The sequence below is a fragment of the Protopterus annectens genome, chromosome 2.part0 (genome assembly GCF_019279795.1).
Source record: "Protopterus annectens isolate FY-2018-M chromosome 2.part0, PAN1.0, whole genome shotgun sequence".
NCBI lineage: Eukaryota > Metazoa > Chordata > Ceratodontiformes > Protopteridae > Protopterus > Protopterus annectens.
In genome coordinates this window covers 256,765,686-256,793,073 of record NC_056728.1, presented here as the reverse complement: position 1 = coordinate 256,793,073, position 27,388 = coordinate 256,765,686, and the positions used below count along the sequence as shown (strand labels likewise).

General features: G+C 43.6%; 1 protein-coding gene across 1 annotated transcript in view; it reads left to right on the top strand.

The window, feature by feature from the left end:
* The window catches only part of PTPN4 (protein tyrosine phosphatase non-receptor type 4), a 3,248,454-nt gene that overhangs the window by 2,613,041 nt on the left and 608,025 nt on the right, over positions 1-27,388 (top strand). The window contains exon 22 of the mRNA XM_044060734.1: positions 2,958-3,104. Within this exon, the coding sequence (XP_043916669.1) occupies positions 2,958-3,104 (147 nt within the window). The remainder of the gene's footprint in view (positions 1-2,957; positions 3,105-27,388) is intronic.

The window sequence follows — 27,388 nt, the reverse complement described above, 5'->3', positions numbered from 1 at the left end:
CCAAATACTAGGCTCATTCGATCTACCAAGCATTTTAACATAGACCTTTTTAAAGCTGAACTGAGAGCATGCAAATGGAATTCCTTAAAAACACTTCCCCTGGAGGAGGCAGTATTATTCTTTAATACTACATTCCTCTCCATACTTGATATACATGCTCCAGAACGTTCCATTAGAGTAAAGACCAAATCTGCCCCTTGGCTGACCAATAATACTAAAAAACTCATTCATGCAAGAAACAAAGTATGGACAAAATGGAGATGCAATAGACATGACCCTGATTTAGTTAATTTCCGCCAGCTTAGAAATCTAGCTAAAAATCAATAATCTCTGACAAGAAAAACTACTACTGTAAACTTCAGGAAACTCATATTAACAACTCTAAACAGTTCTGGTCATCAGTAAATAGACTTCTCTCCCCAGGAATTGCTAAAACTCCTTCCCTCTAAATGCTGACCCAGAAACCCCTCTCCAAACTGCTAATGCTTTCAACTCTTTTTTCTCTGAAACTATTCAATCCCTAGCCAAACAAATGAACTCTAACAACTCTAATATTCCATCTAACATAACTACCTCCTCCTACAACTTCTCTCTAAAACCTGTATCTACTTCTTTCATCTACAAACTCATTCATAAACTGAAACCCTGTACCCCTTCCGCTGACAAGCTCCCTTCTCTTTTCCTTCAGAAAGCTGCCAAAGAAATTGCATATCCTATATCCTTACTTATCAACAGAACTATATCTGGAAAGTCTCCTACATTATCCCACTACATAAAGGTGGTAACTCCCTTGACCTTTCCAACTTTAGACCAATTGCCCTTCTCTCACCCCTAGCAAAAATCATGGAAAAATGTATTCATCAGCAACTTGTACACTATCTCTCTCTTCACAGCATAATAGCAAACTGCCAACATGGTTTCAGACCCCACCATAGTACCACCACCGCCCTTCTATCCTTTGTAGATACCATCAACAAAAATCGAAACAACAATACTCTCTCTTCTGCTCTTTTCATTGATCTCTCTAAAGCATTCGACATGGTCAACCACTCTCTCTTAATTAACATTCTTGAATCTCTCTCCTGTGATAAGCTAGCCATTAATTGGTTTAGATCTTATCTTAACAACAGACAACAAGCAGTAATATGGGAAAACCATATCTCATCTCTCTTGCCCATTTCCATCGGAGTTCCCCAGGGATCCATTCTTGGTCCACTTCTGTTCTCCCTCTTTATTAACGATCTTCAGACTGCAATCCCACAAGCAACCTGCATACAATACGCAGATGATTCTACCCTTATCTGCTCAGCACCTTCCTCTACTGAACTGAGCTCACTGACCCAAAATACCTTTAACACAGTAGAAACCTGGTTTTCTAGACGGTTTCTCCTACTAAATGCCAAAAAAACTAAACTCCTCCTCTTCTCCCCCACCTCTAGGTCCCCCCCTTTAAACTTTACCATCTCCTCAAATAATGGCACTATCATCTCACCTGACCCAACTACAAAACTTTTAGGAATAACCATTGACTATAATCTCTCCTTCGATCAGCACATTAACAACACCATCAAGATTGTTAACAGAAAACTTGGATCCCTATATCGTATCAAACCTTTTCTAACCCCAGCAACTAGAACAAAAATTGCTCAATCTCACCTCTTATCGACTCTCCTATATGCTTCCCCCATTTATACAAACCTTAAGAAAATCAATCTTAACAAACTTATAACTTGCTATCACAACATAGCTCGCTTCGCCACCAGCAACCCCTTCAGAACCCACCATTGTATAAACCTAAAACAACTTGGTTGGCTCGAATTTCAAAACTACCTTTTAATTCCTCAACTCACTATAGCTCACAACATATTACACCTTCCTGACAACACCCCAATACTCTCTCAACTTCTAATCCCTTACAACAACCTTAACTCACTTCGCTCCTCTAATAAACTCATGACAAAATCAATAAAGGTAAACAACACAGCAGGTGGTTCTCTTTTCACTAACACAATAGGTAGAAGTTGGAATCTTTTACCTAGTGACATAACTCTGACCACATCCCTGCCACAATTCAAACAGAAAATTAAACTGTACTACCAAAATCATTGGCTTTGTTCCTGCAGTACACCTGACTAACCTTTTCCTCATACGCTATTTCTTCTTCACTCTTTTCATCTCTACCTTTCTAATTTCTCTTCCTTTCACTGTATAGATTTAAGTATATACATTTTATGTACAATTTGTTATCTTGCAACGAACTGCATATTGGAAACTTGTTTCTCTTTTGAAATGATCATTCAGTCCTTCGGTTGATATAACTCCAATTTTTGCTATTTTTTAAAGTAATGATTTGTTTATGTAATGTACTTAGTATTTAGTGGAGCTTTTCTCCTCGGGCCTCTGCTGAAAATGGACATGTATCCAGCCAGACTAGCCCGGTCAACAAATGTAAAATAAAAATAAATAAATAAATAAGACTGCACAGTTTTGTATAAGTATGAAAAAAAGAAAATGAGACATAATAATACACAAATAATTATGATATAAGCATGATACATTCATTTTCATTCATGTTCTCCATTAAGGTGGTTTTAAAGACTAGTAACTCCTACTTTGTCTAAGGAGACAAGTCTTAAATCTTCTGTGCACTGAGGATTACTTACTTTACTGGTGACCCTTTAGCTAGTTTGACATAGTTATACATACCATTTCAGAAATACTTCTGTGCAGTGGATGGGCAGATTTAAATAGTAGATGTTGAAATTGGTTTAAGATTTTAAGTTTCTATATTTAGTACAAGTACATTTTTAGGTCATCTCTAGCATGTTACTTCATTGCACTTATATAATATTGACTTTTATCTCAGAATGAAGTAATATTAATTTTTTTTCATTTATAACATTTGCTTAAGAGAATGCTAGTCACTACTCACATTGTTTTTTGTCTCCCCTTTCCAGATGGAGATTCCTTCCTCTAGTATAATAAATCGCTACATTGCCTGTCAAGGCCCATTACCGAACACATGTCCAGACTTCTGGCAGATGATGTGGGAGCAGTGCTCATCTCTAGTTGTAATGTTGACTACTCAAGTCGAACGTGGAAGGGTACGTTTGTGCTGAGGTTATTCAGTTAACTTCAGCTTAACGCAGCTAAGCACAAAACAATAAAGTTATGCAGTGTAACTATGGATTAACCAGTGCCAAGTGAAGTGAAATGGAATAGTAGATAAAAACTGAAATGCAGTAAAATGTTTTACCATGTGATAGTGCAGTTGTCAAATGAAAGTGCAATTCAGACAGGTAGTTCTTCAGAGACATCTAAAAGCTATCCATGATTTGACACTGTCTAAGCCACCATACTAGCAGGTTCCAACAGTACTGTGCATTGTAAGAAAAAGAAGTGAAAGCCAGAGGTTATCTTGCTAAGCACCCACTTAATTAGATTGTGACAAGAAAGAAAAATATTTAACTTTCAGCATCACTACAACTTGCTTCTACAGGTTTGTACTTTGTTTAGTATAGTTTTTCAGTTAGGGATACTTAGAAGATTTCTAAACTAATTTATGTGGATGAGAGAGTGTTGTGTTGCTCAATATCCAATGTACACAATGCCAGTACTTGAATTCATGGAATCATATTGCACTGCAATATCATAGTAATGCTGTCAGTGGCAGAAGATGAGCTGTCTTATCTAATTTAATTATTTTTGCTTTTATTTAAGCTGTAGAGATCCCTTCCTTCTCTTAAGCACTCCCCTATCCCAGGTCTTCATGAAGGACTATGGTCTTACATGCCACAATTCAGTCCGGTAACCCATTCCATTTATTTACTACTCTTTAAATGAAAAAAAATATTTCCTAATGTATAGGTTAAATGTTGTACCATTAATGTGTGGTAGTCATGCCCCTTCCTCACTCCAGTGCCTTTTGTCTTTCTTTAACACCTTTATTGAGTTATAACAAGACATAGGTAAACATACAATTATGTAAAACAAACAAAACAAACCATATTAACACATTCCCAGTTGCAAGGCAGTCTATATTACATATTCTTTTGTATAACTATCATCAATCCAACATTACTTATATTAATCATTTGCTGCCTTCCCTTAAACTTCAGTCCTCCTCCAAAACATTATTCTGCATGTATTGTTCCCCCAGTTTCCATTTTTATCTGTGTAATTTGCTCCTGCCTTTTTCTGAAGATCCCACTTCCAGTATTTTATATATGTTACAATATTCAGTCCTTCAAATACATACAGCTGATTTAGACTTTGACTTCCTTTTTTAAAAAAATGCTAGATTTAAACTTAACAAGGCCTTTACTATATCTTGACAATTTAGATCCAGCTTAAAATAATTTCCTTTGTAATATTTGCTGAGTCAGTATTCCAGACAGAGTACTCTGGAGAATTTTTAAGATCTGCCAACTCATTGCTCTCCCAAAATGTAAGTTGCAAGTTACCTCTTTCTTCCTCATCACATTGCCTCGTTCCTCTGTTCAGACACAACCTATTGGAGAGGAAGAGTCTAATTTTTGCCTCTGATCCCTCGTATATCCTCTTAATTAATCTTATTTTATCAGGGAATGCAAATGCTTCCATTTCCCTTTTTTATAAAATTCCAGCTTATTCTGTCGAATCTTTCTTTGCATCAAGACCCACCATAAACAACAGTATTTTCTTGCATTCTGCTTCCTCCTGGATCACGATTGTTCTGTTAATATTGTCAAATGTTTGCCTCCCCTCCACAAAACCACACTGATACATATCTGTCAGTATTGGCAACACCTTTGCCATTTATTTAGATATTATGGATGTAAACATAATGATTTAAAATTGCAGTGGGCCTTTATGAATCTGGGCCTGATAGGTCTTTAGGTATTACAGCCACCACAACTGTCTTCCAAGGATGTTGGTGCATCCTGTCTTTTTAAAATACTGTTAAACAAAACCTTCCAGATCTTTATCAATTTCTTCCTCCTACCTTCCAGACTTCCATAGGAATACTGTACATTCGTGGACACTTTCCTGCAGATTGTTTATATGTCATTGTTTTTATCTCATCTCTTCCTTTCTTGACTGTTAATTGTTGGGCATACTTAAATCATCCATAAATATTTAAATTTGTGCTTTTTCTTGATTTCCCCACTTCTGTGCTTTGCACAAATTTTCATAAAATTTCAGAAATATCTGTAATACTTCTACAGGGTCTCTAGTTGTTTTTGTTGTAGGCTCCCCAAGTTTGGCAATAATCCTTTCTACTTTCTGTTGTCCAAGTTGACATGCTATACGTTTTTGTGCTGTAGAGTTATTATCAAAAAACAGTTGCTTAACAGCAGTCTTTCTAAACTAATGCATATTATCCAGATCCTCACTTATTTTCTGTTTACCACACTGCAGTTGCGCCTCTTCTGTGAGATTCCCTTGTTCTTAAATACTTCTAACTTTGTCAGCCCTTCTAAATAATTGTACTTCTTAACAACATCTATTTTTATTTTATTGCTACCCTATTTTTGTTTTATCCTACTGACTAGTTATAACCTCTGAAGAAATGTTTATCTTTCCTAATAACTCTCAAATAATTTCCACTACCCGTTCCTTAACGGGAAAACTCTGCCTTAGAACTGTGTTTTCATTGTATTTTTGTTTTCTGAACTATTTTAATGCCTCAAAAATCACTCAAGTGCTTCTTTTTTAATTTTGATGCGTTCCTACAAAATGTGCAGATGACAGGGTCTGCCTTGGTAACGTGTTCTTGTTTTCAGTCCTTCTTCCCAGAATACATTTAGAGTTCTCTTTATATGTCATGCTAGACATAAGGAAGTGGTGTTGTTTTCTCATGCCATTAAGATAGAATGGGAGGACTGTGAAGTACCGTCATCTAACACACCATCTGTAACAGAGATACTTCTGTGTTTCCCAGACTAAGCCTCATTTATGTGTTTGTCATAGCTTGTTCTATGTTATAAATGTCTATTAGCTACTTCCAGCCAAAGAAAGTATGTAAATAGCAGGCTTTTGTAAAGGGATTATTTTGTAGTTCTAAAAGAATTGACAGGTCTTCCCCCACACACTCATGCTGAGGTGTGAAAACTCTCACTGTATTAAGTGATCCTTGCTTGCCGTGTACAGGTGACAAGTAGTACTCCAAAGGACTTCAAAGTCTGTCTGCTGCTTCCCAGTGCCTTCAGTGGGAAGATTTCTTCTGTCTCATGAATGATGCAGAATTAAATTGTGCTTTACTAGTTCTTTAATTATTAATGTCATGTTCACCTCCCTTTTTTTTTTGTTTCATATTTATTTATATTTTTGTAACCAGGAAAGTGAACTGGCCCCAGGACCCTTTTCAGCCACAACTCTGGCTACAATGGCAAAGATAATAAGTAATAAATGCACATCTGTAACACAAAGCAGGTGTGATAGTGAATAAGTAAAACATTAAACAACATTAATTAGAATGTATACATTAGTAATGCTTAACTCTGCTATGTTAACTTTATTGTAAATAATGAAATATATGTACCCATATTGCACAACGCACAGCGCTGTAAGATCTTACTGTTCTCTAAATGACTAGGAATCAGCAAGTTAATGTTTTATGGCTTCACAAAAGAAAAGGGCAGGGGGATAATTATATCTACATCATTTTTGTTGCCCTAAGATAGCAGGAAAACATACAAAACCTACAGATTGGGAATGGAACAACCATTGCAGCTGAGCCTAATAACTGTTATGGTGAAAAAGATTTGGGTATGTAGAAGACTGGAGAAAGGAGGTTGATTAGGATGATGACAGTTAAATAATACACACTTACATGGACATGTCTGTGTGTGCATTTATTTGTATGCATCTGTATACGTGTGTTTTATGTACATCTACATGCATATCCATATGTCAGTACTTGTGTGACTACTTAAAAATATCTATTGCATATCTTTCTTTAGCTGTATTCGCAATGTACTGCATCCCACATATAGTGTTATGCATGCTGCATACATTTTTATACACACACGTATATGTGTGTGTGTTTGTGTATTTACACATATACAGTTACACAAAGTTGCTATTTTCATTTAAAGGACATAAAGTGCACACACACAGGCGTATAATCTGTTCCTCCGTTTATATATATATATATATATATATATATATATATATATATATATATATATTTATACATATTTATACACACACACACACACAGTCAGACGTGCATTTAAACTCAGTTAAAGTACTTCTAATTTCCTTTTTTTAGTGTTTTTCAATGCAAGGGTATATAATAGATGTATGTTAAAGTAAATTCAGCTGTATGTTACAGTTGCCATCAATTTTCACATTTCCTTTATGGACTAGGAAATGCTCATGCAGTCTACCTCTGTAAGGACAAATCAAAGTCACTGAAAATCTCTTACCATGGATCTGTGTTTCAAATATATATTCCCTTCTGGACGTATGTCACAAAAAAGCATAAAAGACCTTTTTTATGAACATTGACAGTACACCTAGTTGATAGGGTTGCCACTTGTCTCACTTTCTGCAGTTCTGTCCTTTGTGTGTGTGTGTGTGGGGGGGGGGGGCTTGAAAATTGTAAACGTGTTGATACTTTACAAGAAAAAATATATTCTTGAGTTTTCTCTAAATGTCACAGAAATCTTTGATACTACATTTAAGTTATTTCAACATACAAACTATTATAAATAATCAGCATCTTGTCTCTATTTCTGCATGTCTGTCCTGTGTGTGTGTTTTTTTTTTGGGGGCTTGAAAATTGTAAATGTGTTGATACTTTACAAGAAAAAATATATTCTGAGTTTTCTCTAAATGTCACAGAAATCTTTGATACTTCATTTAAGTTATTTCAACATATAAACTATTGTAAATAATCAACATTTAAAGTTTAACATTTCAATACTGTGATGTTGCTTATGTAAATTTGTCAGATGATGTGACAGCTGCCTTTAAACCCCTGACTGATCTAATTGCTTTGTTTTGCTGTGAAACGGGAGTGTTAAGTTCTCCTCCTGTGTGCAATAAAAGCAGTGGAAAACAATTCCACAGCTTTCTGTCTTTTTTTTTATAGCAGCTGCTGTGCTCCTGACATTAGCAGGATTGATTGCCCATCTAAGATTGACATTAGTACATAACGGGGTAAACTATTGAGTTATCTGTGTCTATGGTATGTCATGCAGGCGGAGACGATTTCCTCTGCAAAATATGTGAGAAGTTAAGCTTAAAAAAAAAAAAAAAGTAGGTGGGCTTTCCTTTCTTTTGATTCCAAGGCAAGGAAACGAATGTCTTAAAAAGTACAAGCAGGTTTCCTGTACCTATTGGAACCATACTGTAAGGAGAAAATAATCCCAAGGATTGAGTTAAACTATAGGAGAGGGCGGAGATTTCCTTTTAATTCCTGTTTTATAACAGGTATGTAGGGAAGCACCAGTGTCCCATTTTTACTTCATTAGCCTGCATGTTTATCTTATTTGTCACATGATCTGCAGTAGTTATTGGATGTGTTGAAACTTTCAATTAAATTCACATGTTCCTGTGGAAATTTAGTAAATTCTCTGAGTTCCTACTACTAAATCCATGTCTTCCATGCCAAATGTTTTCACAAATTGCTTCAAAAATTTGCCCTCTTTTGTAATAATTTTCCCTTCTAGGTCCCCCAGATACATCCTTACTGTTGCAAATCATGTTTCAATCCCAACCTGTAAGTACTATTGCCTGCTGAAAATGGATTATTGCTCTCAAAAATTTCTTAAGCTCCATTGTAGCAGTTTAAGGTGGAATATAAATATATGCCAGTGTAGTCCTCCCTTGCCAGTAAACCTACTGTTATCTTTTTTCATCTGTCACTATTGCAGCTCCCCTAGCAATTAGTATAAATAGTCACCTTTTCCTTTATCAATGATATTCTGATGAATATCCATCCTGAAATTCTTTCTTTATCAAATTAACATGCTCACTTCTTTTCAGGTGTGTTTCCTTTAGCATTGCTATTTGCACTCTCACTCTGCATATCTTATTATAATTCAATACTCTGGCTTCACAGGTATAGACAAAAAAACTAATTCCCATTCTGAAATAATATAGATAGTGTAGCCATTATGATAAGTTATTATACCCACCTTTTATATGTCCGCTCATTTCAATGTCTGTTTCCAGCTTTTCTGTTACATGCATCCACTAATGTATGGCAGATTAATCCTTTATACAGTTGATCTGAAGTAGGAGATTCATTTGTCTGCAACCTGTGGGTTATGGATCCGATATCGGATCCGAACCGGCATGGTTTACCAACTATGGATCCAAGCTCTCAGCTCCTCCCCTCACCCATAATGCCCTGCTCTACCCTCATGACCTCAGATCTCGTTTGCCGCGCATGGTGACCGGATTGTTTCTCAAGCTCTCAAGCTAAGTGCTAGTTTTCAGTATTTAAATTGCAAAATTTAAGATATTTTATTGTTTTTTTGTGTGAAAGTGTAGGTTTCCCTTTGGTATATTTACTTTTTTAGAGTTAATCTAAAGTTATATCTCTCCCCTCGCTGTTAGCGTAGTGTGTGTGTGTTGGGCCTGTGAGTGTTTTTGTGTTCTTTAGTTACTTTTTAGTTATAGTAACTACTGTTATAGATTGGGATGTCAGAGCAACCCAAGTCTATTTTTTCTAAATGCTCCGAGTGTGGCCATAAGCTTTCCCCAGCTGATGACCACACTCGGTGTGTTAGATGCCTGGGGGTTGAACACCTCACATCTGGATGTTCCATTTGTGCAGGGTTCAACCCCAGGGCATTGAAGGAGCGGAGGTCCAAGCTTGTTTTGGCGGGCCTTTTACCGCCGGACTCGGCTCCGACCTCCGCTCCTTCGGGAGTAACCGTACCCACGGTTATTCCTTCTGCGGCGCCCCCTCCTCCTCCTGGGACTCAACCTCCCGTTTCTGGTTCGGAGGAGAGGGATGCTAAGAAAAGGGACCGGAGGGAGAAGCACCATAAGCGGCGGGCCGAGACCTCTGTTTCGGCCCCGCCAGCCAAGCGGGCTTCTCCCCCGGCTCCGTTGTCGGCTCCATTGTCGGCTCGGTCTCCTCCTTCTCGGCTCCGGTCTCCAGTGTGTTTTTCACCGGGACCTGAGGAGGAGACCCGATCTCCGTCGAGGCTATCGAGGAGGCACTCCAGGCCTACCTCGGTAGCCTCGTCGAGATCTACGTATAGCCTTCGGATGCTGATCTGGACCGGATGATGAGAAGGTTCATCCAGGCCCAGATGCAGATGGGAGTGCTCTTGCCTCCCCCCCCCTCTGGGGGGGAGCTCAACACCCTTTTTCAAACCGATTGCTCCTTCTCCGACCCGCTACCCGGGCTCGGAGCAGCTGGAGCGGACCCGCCCGGGACCGGGGGGTGGGTCTGCGCCGATAGTACTTTGTACTTCGGATCCGACCCTGCCCTCGAATGCATCGGATCCGACCTCGGAGCCTGGATCCGAGCCTCGGATCCGGGGATCAGTGCTCGCCGGCGCCGTCTGTGTCGGAGCGCACTGTCCTTCGGATCCGGCCGGCCGGCTCCGATCCACTCTTCGGATCGAGGGAGCCGATTGTCGGATCCTTTGGTCGAGGTTGGCTCCTTTGGCGTTTGATGTAGTGGAGAGGGCCCTGTTGAGGGTCTCGGACCCCGGCACTTGTTTGCTCCGCCCGCTCTCTCTGCACTGGGTCAGGCTTCCACCATCCAGCCCTTGGGACAGCCCGCTTCTGTGCCCCAAGCTGCTCCACCGGAACAGGTTGCTGCTTGCGAGGAGTCCTCTGACAGCCCCCAGAGGATGTTCCTGCAAGCATACGCAAAAGGAGGCACATTGACTCCCCCGAGTCTCTCACGGAAGACACGGACTTGGAGGAAGGGGAAGGCTCCCCACGGTCACCCCCCCGAGGATGTCTCATTTGGGGACATCATGGAAATGCTCCGTATAAGGGGGGGGTGGTCTGCCCCCAAGTCTTCCTCGGACGAGCCCGTGTTCTTGGAGGCATTTGAAGCGGGCCCGTCTACCTCTTGGGTGTCCCCTCCTGCCGACCCCCTGGTGGACCTCATTACCACCAGGGCGTGGAAGGAACCGGACACCGTGGAGCCAATCCCTAAGAGGCCCGATAGGATCCTCAGCCCACCGTCCGACCGTGCCCATTGGAGTAAGGGGCCTCCGGTAGATGCCATGTTGGCGGCGGCCACCAAGAGGGAACTTGCTCAGGAGAGTCCCTCAGTCCATCCCCCGAGCAAGGAGTCTCGGATGATGGACCGCTTGGGGAAGCGGATGTTTAGTTCAGCGACCTTCTCGGTAAGGCGCTGAACTACCTGGCACGTCATTAGGATGCAGCGAGATCTCATTAAAGAATACGCTGCATCTCCCCCAGAGTCCATGTCGGAGGAGGACAAGATGTTGCACTCCACCCGCATGGCCACTCTTAGATCAGTTACTAATACCTCTATGCGGCTACTCTCCCATGCTACGGAAGGCGCCACTAGAGCCGCAGGGGCAGGCCTAGTCACTAGACGTCAGGCCTGGCTCCGTCACTGCGATTTTTCTGAGCCCTTCAAAGCGTCGTTTGCGAACGCCCCCTTTGATGGTTCTGCCCTCTTTGGCAAAACCGTTCGCGACACTTTGACCCAGAGCGAGAAGGACGGGAAGATGCTGTCTGCCGTCGGAATCCGCTTCTCTGCACCCCAGAGGCCCTACTCTAGGAACCAAAAGGGTCAGAAGAAGATGTGGTTCCGGAAGTCGCAGCAATCCCAGCCTGCTCCGGACAACCAGTCCTTCCGTGGCAGAGGAGGACAGGGAGGACGCCGCCCTAGAGGCAGAGGGGCTCCCAGGAACTTCGGGTCCAGAGAACCTTTCTCTGAACGGCCCGCGCAACCCTGAGGGTTGCCCGGCTGCTCCACTCTGGAGGCAGTCGGGGACATTCGGGCACCTAGCGGCATGGGAGTCCATAACATCAGACCGCTGGGTTCTCCAAATCATATCCAGAGGATACCGCATCCCTTTTCTTCACTTACCAAAGTTGAAGTCCCTCAACGGGAGGCCGCTTTGGCAGAAATTGGCCATCTGCTAAAGAAAAGAGCCATCCAGCCCGTCCCCCCAGACCAGATCGGATCAGGGTTCTACTCCAGGTTCTTTTTAGTGCCAAAAAAGACTGGGGAACTAAGACCAATTCTAGACCTTTCTCTCTTGAATCTGTAGTCCCCAAGGAAAAATTCCGAATGGTCACTCTGCAATCTATTCTCCCCCTTCTGGGAGAAAATCACTGGATGTGCTCTATAGACCTCAAAGATGCGTACTACCACATCCTGATGGACAGGCGCTCCAGGAGGTTCCTCCGCTTCCGGCTGGGAGCCAGTCACTACCAGTTCCGGGTCCTTCCCTTTGGTCTCACCACAGCCCCCAGGGTGTTCACCAAAGTATTAGCAGTGGTAGCGGCCCACCTGAGGCTTCAGGGGGTACAGGTCTTCCCCTACCTGGACGACTGGCTTCTTACCGCCCCAACAAGGCATCTACTACTATTGGCTGAGACTCCTTTCCCCATCTTGCTCCCTTTCTGGGCATTACAATAAATATGAAGAAATCCAACCTGGCGCCCACACAGCTCTTGGATTTTATAGGGGCCAGGTTAGACACAAGGAGTTTAAAAGCCTTCCTCACTGCGGACAGAGTTCAAAATCTGCAGCTCCAGGTGCGGGCCATTCTCCACTCAAGTTCTGTTCCGGCGGAGTTGGTCCTGAGGGCTCTAGGGTCCATGGCGTCTGCTATAGCACTTCTTCCTCTTGCCAGGCTCAATATGCGCATCCTCCAGTGGACTCTCTTAGTACAATGGTCTTACCTTGCTCTTCCTATGCATCACCCCATTGCGATCAGCAAGGCTTGCAAGCGGTCCCTCCTGTGGTGGATTCACTCCCTGGATCTCCACGGAGGCCGCCCATTTTGTGCTTCTCCCCCTCTCGCCACGGTGACCACGGACGCCTCCCGCCTCGGGTGGGGGGCATTTTGGGCGGACCGTCCAAGATGTACGTGGAGCGATTCAGAGACCTTTCTGCATATCAACGTTCTAGAGATGAGAGCAGTGCTCTTAGCGTTGCTAGCACTTCAGGACTTTCTTCCCTTGGGAACAATTGCGATTCAATCGGACAACATGCCGGTTGTCTGGCACATCAACAAGCAAGGGGGAACAAGGTCTTACCCCTTTGTCGAGAAGCCATGAGAGTTTGGGAATGGGCAATCTCCACCAACCGCTTTCTAATAGCAACGCACATTCCGGTCGGTCCAACATCCTGGCGGACAAGCTCAGTCGCACCATTCTGACCCCTTACGAGTGGTCTCTCAATTTTCAAGTAGCGGAACGCATATTCGCACGGTGGGGAACTCCTTCATGCGATCTTTTTGCCTCTCCCTCAAACACCAAGTGCGACAGTTTTTCGCTCTGATACCCCCTCCAGGAGGTTCTCCAAGAGACGCTCTGGTGCATGCTTGGCCACCCGGTCTTCTGTACGCTTATCCACCCTTGCCTCTGATGCTCCAAGTTCTTCAGAAAGCCTCTCGGGTGGGTTGCAGAATGATTCTCATTGCTCTGTTTTGGCCTCGACAGATCTGGTTCCCCTTTCTAAGGTCTCACTCGGTGAATCCTCCTTGGATTCTAGATCCCATTCTGGATCTGATATCCCACCCATCCTGCATATCTCCTCCGAACCTGGACAACCTGAAGCTGACCGCTTGGCTGCTCCAGTTCCACTCTTGATCAGGACTCCCGGTATTTCGTCCCCTGTTAAGGCTATCCTGGTGGCAGCTCATAAACCTTCCACTAGGAAAGTCTACCGCAGCAAGTGGAAGCGGTTTTCGTTGTGGGCGGAGCGGCAAGGCCTGAATCCCTTCACGGTTCCACTCCCTTTAGTGCTTGACTTTCTAACCTCTCTTTTTAACGATGGTGCCAGCAGTTCCAGTCAAAGTACAACTGGCGGCAATTTCTCATTATCACATTGGTCATGACTCTAGTCCACTTATGTCAGCCAAGTTGTGTAAAATTTTCCTTAAAGGTACTTTCCTTCTCAGGCCCCCTGTGAAACAAGCGGTTCCTCCTTGGGACCTCTCCTTAGTTCTCCAGGCCTTGACCACCCCCCCCCCTTCGAACCAGCGGATATGGTGGATCTCAAATTCTTGTCTTTCAAGACAGCCTTTTTAGTAGCCATTACATCGGCCAAGAGAGTTTCAGAGCTCCAAGCATTATCAGCTAAACCTCCTTACTTGGTATTTCATCCGGACCGTGTTTACCTCAGGACCAACCCGTCCTTTCTTCCTAAAGTAGCTTCTGAAGCAAACATTAATCAATCCATTAACCTCCCTGTTTTCTTTCCTAAATATGAGAACAAAGGTGAATACAAGCTTCACTCCTTAGATGTTCACAGGCAACTTAGATTTTATCTAAACAGAGCGGCTGGTCATAGGCAATCCGACCAGTTGTTTATTTCCTTTGCTAAATTTAATTTGGGCAAGCCAATTTCTAAAGTTTCTCTGTCTCGCTGGATTTCACAGTGTATCTTATTGGCTTATCAAGCTTCAGGAAGGCCCGCACCTGTGGGTGTACCGCCCATTCAACCCGGTCAGTATCTACCTCGGCAGCCTTTAAGGCTAGGATTCCTCTAGATGATATTTGTGCAGCAGCCACGTGGGCTTCATCTCATACTTTTATTTCCCACTATAAGTTGGATCTTGCATCTAGGGTAGAGCATCATTTGGCTCCGGTGCTCCGAATATCCTTCCATGATGGCGCCCAAGATTCAGGTAGCTGGGGACTCTGTCCCACAGGTTGCAGACAAATGAATATCCTACTTCAGATTTAGAAGTTATGTACTCACCATAACGTTCCATCTGAGTAGGTGTATTCATTTGTCTGCAACCATCCCGCCCTCCTATCCCCCTGGCCTTTCAGTTTCCTGCATATTATGTGTTACCCTTTTCAGGGTGTTCTTGCTGTTGGCAAACTCGATCTGAGGTCATGAGGGTAGAGCAGGGCATTATGGGTGAGGGGAGGAGCTGAGAGCTTAGATCCATAGCTGGTAAACCATGCCGGTTCGGATCCGATATCGGATCCATAACCCACAGGTTGCAGACAAATGAATACACCTACTCAGATGGAACGTTATGGTGAGTACATAACTTCTAATTTCTCGTTATCTCTATTTGGATCTAGGTCACATTTTACAAGACTTATTGTTTTAATGAAAACAGTCAAACAAAAAAAAGTCAAGCACACCCCAAGAACCTAGTAACTTGCACTGTCTTTTGTTTTGATCTGTAAGCCATGATTGTGCCCCATAAGGATCTTGTGCACCTTTATCTTTTCTCTCCTCTCTACACTTGATACTAGATTTAGCGCAAATAACCTTTATTCATATCTCTTCCTCTCCATTCATTTTCATCTTTCTTTGTACCTTCTTTATTAGCATTATTTCCTTATCCCTTTGGTTTCACCATAACTGAATGTTAAGTTTCCTCTCACTGTAGCATAATGAAGGACACAGACACTTATCTTGCCTTTCTGTACTGCAATCTGTTTCCTTCAGATTTTATCACATGATCTTATTAGCATTGGTTACAGTTTATGCAGTGGTTTATTTTGTTGCTGCTGTTACTACTTCAAGGCTTTTTTTCCTGACCTGTGCCTTTTAAGGTCACTCCATCTAGTTAGTAATTCCCATGAGAATTATCTGAACTCAGTTCTTGCATTAAATGCCACCTGTCTGCCCACTCTACCTGCCAGTGTCCTCTGTCCCTTTTAGAGACCTGTCGCCTCTCCTTCGCTGTCCCTTTTAGAGACATGTCACCTCTCCTTCGCTGTCCTTTTTTACTGTCATCCTGAAGTAAGGTTGAGCCTGTTGTTAGTGGCCTTAATGATGGCTTATACACAGATGCTGGTGTTGACTACTTAATCCCATCCTCCCCTGTGTGACTGTTCCACTTCCTTTGCTCCTAGACCAACATAGGTCTTCTGAGCCATAGTTAGGCCCTTATCTCTCTGCAGTACTGAACGAGGTTTAGGCTGCCAACTTTTGATGAACCTGTTATTCCTTCTGTTCATACATTGTTACTAGGCTAATGACCCAGGGGGGCCTTTCTATGCCTGTTCAAGTTTTCCAAAAAGAATAATGATGTCCTATATCCAAACAGGGCATTTTGGGGCCAGGCATTTATAAGCTACATCTGTCCATAAGGGACGTGGGTGCCAGGCTTGGTGTAAATTTCCTGTTCCCTATCCACTTGTCTAGGTTGTGCTTAAACTGGTAGTAGATGAACTCAGCTTCACATGGATGTGAAGCCTGTTCCATAGGAGGGGTCGTCTCTCTGTCCTCATGTTCTTCAGAGCATGTGCTCTGCTTAATGTAGACTGCAACCCTGTCTGTGTCCTGTCCTTTCTGTCTGTTTGAACTGATAACCTGAGATCTCTATATCCCAGCCTATATAATAATTTGCTGTAGTTTGTCAGCCTACTGTCTGCTTCCACATTCAAGATCACTGTTTGAAGCTCCCCAGTTTAGTGTCTAAAGTCTTGGCACTAGTCAGCATGACCCTCCACACTTCCTGTCAGTTTTATCAATTTGATTGATTTCGCTTTTTCCCCATTGTGTTGACTTTCTTTAGCTTCTGAACTGTACTCTGTATCATAGTCCTTTCTGGTACATTTTCATAACCATTGTATCCACTACCTTCCATGATGATTCTTAGACCAATCCTGCCTGTTGCTGCTATTGTTTGTCCAGATCCTCTGCTGGCTTTCTTTCTCCTCCTCCTAAATCTGTAGTGTATCAGTGGATAATACAAGTGGATCATGCATTGGTTGGTATGCTGTATATATACCAGGGGTTGCTGTGGAGGTGCCTGCTTTCAAACTTAATAACTTGTTATAGTTTTTCTTGATCCATCTGCCTCAGGTTACTCCACGAGTGGTAACATTGTTCACCCAAGCATGGTATGCCTGTCTTTGTTGTCATGCTACATCCTGTAGCAGTCTGATATATCTGACCATTTCTGCCCTGTAGCAGGGAAAATGGACCAGAAAGCATCTGCATTTAAGGCAGAACATGCCCTGCAAAAAATGCACTCCTGATTCCCTATGGTGTGCCCTACCTTCATTTATTTTTGCTACAAAGTGACAGGAGATACTTATGTGTGGGGAAGCATGGATGCAAGTGCAACTGTTTACAAATGCACCACAGCTTTGTGTGTCAATGTATGTGTTTAAAAATCCATGGGTGCACCACTGTTTTACAGTGGGTCTTATGTTAGGCTGCCATGCTGTGAATGAGGAAGAGCTGTATTGTTGAAGGCATTCAGTACGTAGGTTCATAAAGGTTGTGGTACTTTGAAACTCATTGGATATGTATGTACACTGGTCAGTGCTTATCTACATCACATTGCACTATTCTGTCTGCATGAACACAGCATTTTGTGGAATTTAGAAGGTGATTGAAATGTAGTCGTACACATTACTGACTTGTAAAGATCCTTGAAATATATATTGTTTTTTTTCATGGTCTGCACATTTATGACACACAGCTTGTGAATATCTGTACAGGTATGTGTACAGGCTGCTTATCACTCCTAAAATGATGTAGGAGTGAGAGTAATTGTAATGGAGCCATGCTTTCCTAGAGACTTTATGATCCTGCAGCATGCTACAGTGTGTTTGCCTTTTTTTGTGGTGGACAAGAGGGAAAAGATGCATTTAATGCAGCAAGAGACTGAAGTTCTCCTTAATACCAAGAGGAATGACACTTTCCTTTGAGCTGGAGACAAGGTAAAAGCAGTGATCAGAAATCACAGTGTATACAGATACAGTTGATGGGCATGACTGAAGCAGTAGAGCATATAGATGGAAGGTCAATGAAATGAAGGCAAGGCAAAGAAGGTAATAGTTGATCTAAGGACCATGCTGATCAGGCATGGTAACCAACCCCAGGATGTGCTTCTTAGTACTCATGGGAAGACGCTCCTGCTGCTGCTATAGTGGTGTTACAGGTGGGATGGATATTGGTGCCTGTCATAAAAAAAAAAGAAGTTATGTCTTAACGTAACGTTCCATCTGTGTTGTTGATCTTAGTTCATTCATTACTGATGAGTTATCGGTTCCGTCCTCGGAACCGAGCTGGCCAATATCAAGCTAGTGTCAGCCAAAAACTCTTGAGCCAAAGTCCTACCCAGAATGCTCTGCTCCCTGTTACCTCAGATCGAGTTTGCAGGTTGATAGATAAAAGTAGAGGCTACCTCTGGTCATAACAGAATTACAAGAAAGGAGTACATAAGATCAACCAAGAACCTGCGGATGGGGGATGGAGGGTGGGAAGTTATGAATGAACGAAGATCAACAACACAGATGGAACGTTATGGTATGACACAACTTCTTTATCTGATGTTGTTAATCTTTGTTCATTCCTTACTGATGGGACAGTGTCCCCAGCTACCTGTATTCCTGGGTGGCCCTCATGGAAGGACATTCCTGAGCACCATGGAGCCAAAGGAAGCTCCACCTCTGGAGGCCAAGTCCAATTTGTAATGAAGAATAAAGGTATGAGGTTTGGCCCAAGTTGCAGCTGAGCAAATATCATTGAGGGAAACCTTAGCATGGAGAGCTGCTGAAGTTGCCATAGATCTTGTAGAATGTGCTTTGACTCTGTGAGGCAAGGTGAGATTGTTTTTCTGTAGATAAAGGTTATACAGTTTCTCAACCATAAAACCAATGTAACTTTTGATACAGGATGATCCCATCTAGGTACAGAAAAAGCCAGAAACAGTTGGTCTGATTTACGAGTAGGTTTTGTTCTGTCCAGGTAAAATCGTAATTGCCTGTGAATATCCAAGGAGTGTAGGCAATACTCTCCCTTGTTAGAATGGTTAGGAAAGAACACTGGAAGGTCAGTAGACTGATTGATAGATTGCTCTGACACCACTTTTGGTAAAAAGGTAGAATTGGTTCTCAGTGATACCCTATCCTTATGGAAGATAAGATAGGGAGGTTTGATGCATAAGGCCTGGGGTTCTGACAGTCGCCTGGCCGATGTGATTGCAATCAAAAACAAAGTTTTCCAAGAGAGATATTTTACATCACATGAAGTCGCAGGTTCAAAGGGGGACGCTGTTAAAGCTTGCAGAACCAAAGCCAAATCTCAAGGTTCTACAGGTTCTCTAAAAGGAGGTTTTAGGTGGATAACCCCTTTCAAGAAGTCTTAAGAGTCTGTGTGACATGAGTGAAGAATCTTGAAAACCAATATGAAAATTTTGAGATGGCAGCTAAATGTACACAGGTAGTAGAGGCAGACACCCCAGAGTGGAAAAGATGTGATAAATAATCCCGTACCACTGAGACTGACAAGGGGTCTAATTGTTTATTTTCTGACCATAGAGAGAACCTTTTCCATTTGTTAAGATAGATTAGTCTGGTGAACGATTTATGAGACGCAATAAGAGTATTACACACAGGGGACGAAAGGTTTTCATGCCTGGCAATCATTGGAAGTGGAGAAATGCGGTCAGTTTCAGGGTTGTTAGATTGGGGTGAATCATACCCTGCGGATGGGAGATCAACGTTGAGGATCCATGGTTGATCTAGCAGGTGAGGCCAGAAGAAGGGAAAACAGAGTTGTCGAGGCCAGTATGGAGCAATGAGGATCACTTTGCTCTTCAACTGTCATGCTTTCTTTAGAAATTGTGAGATGTGTGGGAGAGGAGGATAAGCATAAAGCAGACCTGAGGTCTAAACGTGGACTAGAGCATCCCTTGGTGACTGTTCTGTGGAGGGATCAGGGCAAAGTAGTTGCTGCACTTGTAATTGGTTGGGGAGGCAAATAGGTTGCAGCAAGTTTGGCCCCAGCAGTTAAAGATTGTCGCCGCTATCAGAGGATTGAGGCTGTAGAATGCACCTGCTCAATTTGTCTGCTATCACGTTGGAGCTCCCGGGAATGTGCATTGCAATCCGAAAGCAGTTGTGAGCTGCCACCCATTGCCATATTATCAAGACCTCTCGGCATAACGGGCAAGATCTGGTGCCCCCTTGTTTGTTGATGTACCAGACCACTGACATGTATGACTGGATCGCAGTAGTTCTGACAAAAGAATGGAGTGAAATGCTTGCAACGCTAGACGCACGCCCCTCAGTTCCAGGACATTGATAAGCAAAAGGGCCTCTGTCTCCGACCAGGTGCCTTGGACTGAGTTTCCCTGACATAGCCCCCCCCCCACCACCACATCAGAGAGGCATCTGTGGTCACCAAGGCTATCGGTTGATGGGGGTTGAAAGGGCGAGACCATTGTTGGGGATTTTGAGATGTCCACCAGAGTAAATCTTGCTTGCATCTCTGAGTTACACTTATCTGAAAAGACAAAGGATGGTGTAGAGAGTACCACTGAGTGAGAAGTAGCCATTGAAGAAGTCTCATGAGGAATCTGGCTAGAGGAACAATGGTAATCGAGGCTGCCATTGACCCCAATAGTGAAGTATAGATCGAGGTGGGGATTTGTGGTGACAGAGCAGCAGTTGGACTTGTCTTATTCTCTGAAGTCTGTATTTTGGAAGAGATGCTGTGTAATTTCTCATGTTCAGTAGTACCAATATAAATTCCAAAGACTGAGTTAGGGTTGTGTTAGATTTGTCTCAGTTTATAGTGATTCCCAGGCTTCGAGCTGTTAAGAGAGTTTACTTCAGGGCTTCTTCCAGTAGATGCTTGGTGGGGGCGGAGAGGAGCCAGTTGTTTAGATATGGAAACTCCTGGAATCGTTGAAGTCACAAATGAGCGATAACCACTGCCATGCATTTTGTGAAGACTCTGGGGGCTGTAGAGAGACCAAAGGGCAGGGCTCGAAACTGGTAGGGACTGGCTCCTATACAGAAACGGCGGTATCTTCTTGAGCATTTGTCCATTTTTATGTGGTAATACACATCTTGAAGATCTACAGAGCACATCCAATCTTCTTCTTCCAGAAGAGGAAAGATGGACTGAACCGTGATCATCTGGAATTTCTCTGTTTTTACAAATTTGTTTAGTGTACTGAGATCCAAAATTGGTCTCCAGTCCCCTGTCTTTTTGGCACTAAAAAGAACCTTGAATAAAAACCGGATCGTATCTGGTCTGGGGGGACCATCTGAATTACTCTTTTGTAGCAGCTTTTGGATTTTGTGTGCTTCTGTTTCCCTTTTACTGGGTGGAACGTCGGGTGATGTTCTTGATGATACTGGGCAAAGATGAAAGGGGATGTGATAGGCTCTGGATGTAATCCATTGTACCCAAGTGTCGGTTGTTATCTTATGCCAGGCAGCGGGGTACAAGGAGAAATGACACTCGACTGCTTCCAGATATGAGCAGTCGGGCAGCACTTCAGAAGCGCTGATAGGACTGGTCAGAGAGAGAATCTCTGGAACCCCCAGTTTTGCGGACCTCCTCTGCCCCGAGAGGGGCATCTTCCATTGGAGTTTCCCCCACTGCCTCTAGGGGAGAACTCAGCATGTGCATCCTTGAAAGAACCCTGTGATTTCTTGTGCCAGATCTTTCCGCTCCTCTGATTCCTGGAGTAGAAATGCTGAGGAGTGGAGTGTCTGACACCAAAGGCAGACAGGGTCTTGCCATCTTGTTTGCACCATGCCAGCATATCCTTGACTTTAGGGCCAAACAAAGAAGCGGCCTCTATGGGGGCATTCATGACGGAAGTCTTAAAGGAGTCCGCAAAGGCACATCCAAGCATGTCGTCTGGTGACTATACCTGCGCCTGCCCCTCTAGCCACCCCTTCCATTGCTTGAGAGAGAAGATGCATGGAAGAGTTGGAAATGGACTCTAGGGTGACTATCTGAAAAGACACATTATCATGGACTTCGTCAGAAACAGCTCCTGCCAAGGTTTCAGAGAGCTGGTTGATAAGATTTCGCTGAAGCCTGGTAAAATGTGCCAAATAATTCAAAGACCTTACGGCGATGGTCGATGAAGCAAATGCATGCTTCCCTAATCTGTCAATCGCCCGGGACTCCTTGTTGGGCAGATGGACAGTTTGGCTCTCTTCTGCCAAATCCTTCTTAGTAGCAGCTGCCACCACCATAGCATCTACTGGGTGACCTTGTGACCAGTGGGGGTGCTCATCTGGGGGCAATAGTATTTTATCTGGTCTCTTAGTTATCGCTTCCATGGTGTCAGGAGCCTTCCGTGTGTGCTGCACATTAAGCTGGATGAGCTCATCGGCAGGCGGGGTGACCCAGGAGGTAGGGGGCCAGGCATGAAAAGCCTGCAGGAATACGGATTCCTCAGAAGGATTAGAGGGCTTCCAGTTACCCCTCTTTCTAGGGATCTCAAGGATGTCACCAAAGGACACCTCATCAGAGGGTGACCATGGGGACCCTTCCCCGTCATCAAAATTTGTATCTTCAGTCAATGACTCCTCAGTGGAGTCCATGTGTTTTCTCTTACACGATGCTTTGCGGGGTACTTCCTTAGTGGGAGGTTCTCGGGAAAACTGCAAAGAGGGGGGTCTCATGAGGGGGAGAAACCTGAGGCTCTTGTGCCCGGTGTCCAGCATTTGAAGCTTGTGGCAGTTGCGGCACAGAGGGGGGAGAGGACTCTGACAAATGAGCTTTGCCAGCAGAGGCAAGCGCCCTCTCCATGGCCTGGAAGGCTGGCCCACCCAAGGTGGGATGGGAGCCCAGAAGCGAGCACAACAACCTCGGATCTGGGGTCACACCCCACCCCGGCGAGCCCGCCCCCAGACCATGAGTCTCAAGAGGACCATGAACTGTAAGAGAGAGCATCCCTGGAAAGTGCCATAGAAAAAAGTCAGCATGGAGCCAGGCATGCCCTCCCCAATGGCACAGCCACTGGCCTGAGAAGAGCCTGATGCTCAGTGCACCGAAGGCCACAAGGACGACTCTAGTTCTAAAGTGAAATCCACTATTGGAGTCAGAGGGAGGGAGGCTGCTGTCTGAGTAATAGGCTTTGAGACTTGAGTGGAAGTCAAAGGAGGGAATATATGTTGGGGTTTGAGGCAATATACGCTCACCTAAATGAGGGAACGTGGACTTCGGATGAGAGAGACCTCTGGCCACAAGCAACTGGTCAACAAGCCACAACACATCCTGTTCAGAAAGACTCTTGGTTGACCTCATGGAGAAAGCTGATGGCAATTTTGGCCTTTCTAAGAAAGGACTATACTGACTGCTAGCAAAAGGATCCAGTGAAGGGGAATATTTGGTCCTTGCTAATTCAACAGGTGCAGAGCTCGGAGCCGAGGAAGTCTTCACCGAAGAAAATTGTGTAGAAAAAGTCTGCATCAAAGATGTCAGCACTGTAGTAGTTGAAGGTGTCTGCACCCGTAAAGGCAAAGGTCTGCCCCGAAGGGTTCAGTGCCATAGTGGAAAGTGCCTGCACCAGTAATAAGGACGGTGCTGAAAAGGACTGCACTGAAGCACATGTCAGTGCCAAAAGTGTCTGCACCATGGAGTACAGAAGAGTCATACTTGGAGACGAAGGTGACTGAACCTGAATTGACGGTGTCATTAGAGGTTGTGACAGAACTGTTGGAACCGTAGTTGTCTGCACCGGGAACTCCAGTGCAGGTATCGATAAAGGAGACGTGGCTGTAGTCAAAATCATTTGGGGTGGGGACGAGCCTGGAGCCGATAGGGTCACAGGGGGCAGCGCCAGAGTAGTAATCAATTTCATCTTCTTGTGAGTCGACTCCCTACAATCTCCAGAGGGAGAAGAAGGGAGTGACTTCGATGAAGAAAAGGAAGAATGCCTCTTGTGAGGTTTAATAGGAGGGGGTGAGCCCTCCAACCCAGAAATAGCCTCAGAGAAAGGAGACTTGAGGAGACCTTTCAAAATTAACTTATTCTTCCTCTCATTGAGAGTCCTGGTAGAGAAATGTTTACAAATCCCAAATGGAGGATCCACAGTCAAGTGGAAGACATTAAGACAGTAGACACATAAGTCATGGCCATAGGAAAGTGGTAACTTATGGACGCAATCCTTGCACTGCTTGAAACCAACGGTACTTTTCTTGTCCGACATAACTAGTTTGGAGAAGGACAGTAGCAAAAGGAAGAATAGTGGCTACCCAAGAAAAGGGTAAAAAGAGAAAAGGAAGGATTACCAACGATGGTAATGGAGAATTACCACAAGGTAAGAAAAGAGGGTAATAAAGGGAAAAGACTAAAGGGAGAGAGACTAAAGTGTGCAGTAGGGTAGGAAAATATTAGAATAAACTTTTGAGAAAAATTTAGAGTAATATGTAAACTTTCAAAAAATTATACACTTAGCTGAGAGTTTGGCTTGACCCGGCTGTACAGCAACGCAGCAAATGAGATCTGAGGTAACAGGGAGCAGAGCATTGTGGGTAGGACCTTGGCATGACAGTTTTTGGCTGACACAAGCTTGATATTGGCTGGCTCGGTTCTGAGGTCGGAACCGATAACCCATCAGTAAGGAATGAACGAAGATTAACAACATCAGATTATAGTAATTATGCTTGCTATAATGCTGCATTTCTCAGTATTGGTTGGCTGGTACCAGTTGTACTTATTTGCAGGAGGCAACAGTGCCAGCACGTTTGGAGTGCATCCTCTCTGTAGGCCTGTGTTGTGTACCTCAGGTGGCTGTAAAATATTCTTTTAAGCACTACCTTACTTTTTTATTTTGATGTTGGGGGAGTTAGTTTAAGTCTGTCTGACACAAGAGTATTTGTTACAGGTACTGTGGCCACTTGTGCCTCACCTGAGACTTCCCATGGCACACAGAGGAACCAGCAGAGATGCACACTCTAGTATTGATGATGCCATACTAGCATGTGCTTCTACTGCAGTTTTTACCTTACGGGCGTGACCAGTGGTGGAGATGATCATTCCACTAGTTACCATGTGGATTGGGCTTCTGCTGAGCATTCAAGTTGTTGGACATCTCAGTCCAGTCATGATGAGCCGTCTGTGTTTTCCCATAGGGTTGAGAGTGGCTCACCCTTCAGATATAGTTCAGGGTGGTGACATTTTACTAGCACATTCAGAGTCGCATAGTAGTGTATCCTATATTGCTGAAAGATATAGGGATGACCTAGTTGTCTTAGCGCTCCATGATAGGACTAGCATCTCAGGGCACAGACATTAGTCCTGGGGGTGATGGTAGTAGCAGACACCCTGGCCCACCATACAGAAATGAGAGGTTTGAGCCTGCCTGCCTGCACAACTAGTGCATTCCAGAGTGTTGACTACTAACTGGGGCAGCAGTTGCAGGTGTTACGAGTGGTCTGAGTAATTATGTGACAGTCTCACTTGGCATCAGACTGCCACCCTGCAGCAGTGATGCAGATATGCTGACTACATAGCAAGGATGAACTGTGACTCTCAGCATTGGTGCATTTACAGTCTGAGACACGGTAACCACAGCTTCTGTCTCTTGCATTTCTGAGTGAACTGCAACACTGTTATCCTTATTACCTGTTATGTCAGTGGCATCAGTGTCATGTATGGCAACACTTTCATCAAATGCATGGTTGGGGATACTGATTATGCCTATGATCTCTCCATGGTCATCTGGGTTTGGGGCCAGACACACGGCTATATTGGCTGGAAATAGGGGAGGGGTGTGGTTCTTTCATCAGCAGAGTTATTACCCCAAGGAAAGATTAACATGTAAGAGCAACAACAGCAACACAACAAGGTACCTATTGTTGAGGCTGAAGTAAGCTTGAGAGTATTGGACAGTTCTGGTACAGAAGGTGATGTTCTGACCTACATCTGATTGCGATGCAGTTGCATGGTTAATGTGCTCTTATTTTGGGACATGATGACACTGCCTTCACATCCCTTGATTATATTTCTAAACAGTTTTGCAAGTCCATATAATAGCTGTATACTGCCATTGGCATAGTTAGCTTTTTTATTTTTAGATGTATCCCATCCCAGAAAACATAAGTGATCATGACATGTAGGTTGTATTCATGTTGGTGAGGAACCACCAGAGCATGAAGATGCGGTAGTTTCTCAACACTGTCGTCATGCTGTACGTGGTTTGTCCGTTTGCTGTCTCATACTTTGAAGCAGTCAGTAGGCTGTAAATATATGGCAGGCCTTTCAGCAGTACTCGTGTGCCACCAGTGTCATCCAGGCACTGGTAACACATCTTTGGGTTTCAGTGACATATTCAGTGATACTGCATAGGCCTCTTGTTCAGGTGTCTGTGGAGACTTTATGGGTGTTAGCCACTACAGTTCCAACAGATATTGAGCATTACCTAATTGATGTCCATTTGGGGGGGGGGGTGCATCCAGTCTGAAATGTATGGTACAAGCTAAACGGTGTTGTGGGTCTTCCCTGAGTTGTGAGGTGACATACTGATATGGCCTCTTTGATTGTATAGTATGCAGCAGCTAACATGTAGCCATGCCTTTTGAGGTAACCAGCCACAAAATGTGTGTTAGGCCTCCTTATTGCCATGTGTGTCATCCACTGCACAAATGTATACTTAGTAGGTGGCAGGGTGCGAAGAAGTCTTAATTTTTTGTTGTTAATGCTGCTACTATCTCAGGGCCGCATTTATACTGATGAGCATGAGCTGCAAAGTAATCCAAAAACTGCTGCAGGATGTAACTGGATGCCTGGCTGTACCGTTATGTCACCTTTGACCTTTAAAAAATTCCTGCTGTGTGATGGCTACAGCAGTTGTAACTCTGAGTCTGAGAGGTATTGGAGAGGTTCATAGGTAGGTACTAGGCTATTGGCCATAGGGCCTGTATAAGCCTAGCCAAAAAGGTGCCCTGGCTTTTGCCACCCAAGAAAATTATTAACTCCCTCCTGTTTCCTACTGCTTCCTTAGAGCAATATAATTGACCCAATTCATCCAGCCTCTGCACATCCATATGGACTGTGTCCAGTTGTTATCTAGTGAGAACAGTGTGCACAATCTGTAGAAGGATGCACCTCCAAGCATGGCAGTATTGTGCAGTTGAGTGGGCAGGTACTTCTGTTCTTCTGGCAGTGTTTGCAGATAGCGCATGTTTGATCAGAAATGTTGTATCCATGTTCCTTATTTCATTTGAAACTGGATTTATGGGCTTGAATGCTCTCTTACAGCATTGTGCCCTATGAATTGTGTACATTTGGCTAATTTGTATGCAGTTATCTTACAGCTTGTGTCAGTGGAGCTTATTTTGTAGTTCCTGTCCCTATGTTTATGAATTGCACACAACCATTGTACATTACTCACTGCTTACATTTATTACTCCTTGCTCAGAATGCTTATGAGTAGTATTTGCAGTGTCTTACGTAGAAGAACTTGGGGAGTATGAGACAGATTTAAGATTAGCTTGTTAGCAAAATAAAAAAAATAGTGCCCTAGAGAGAGTAGTT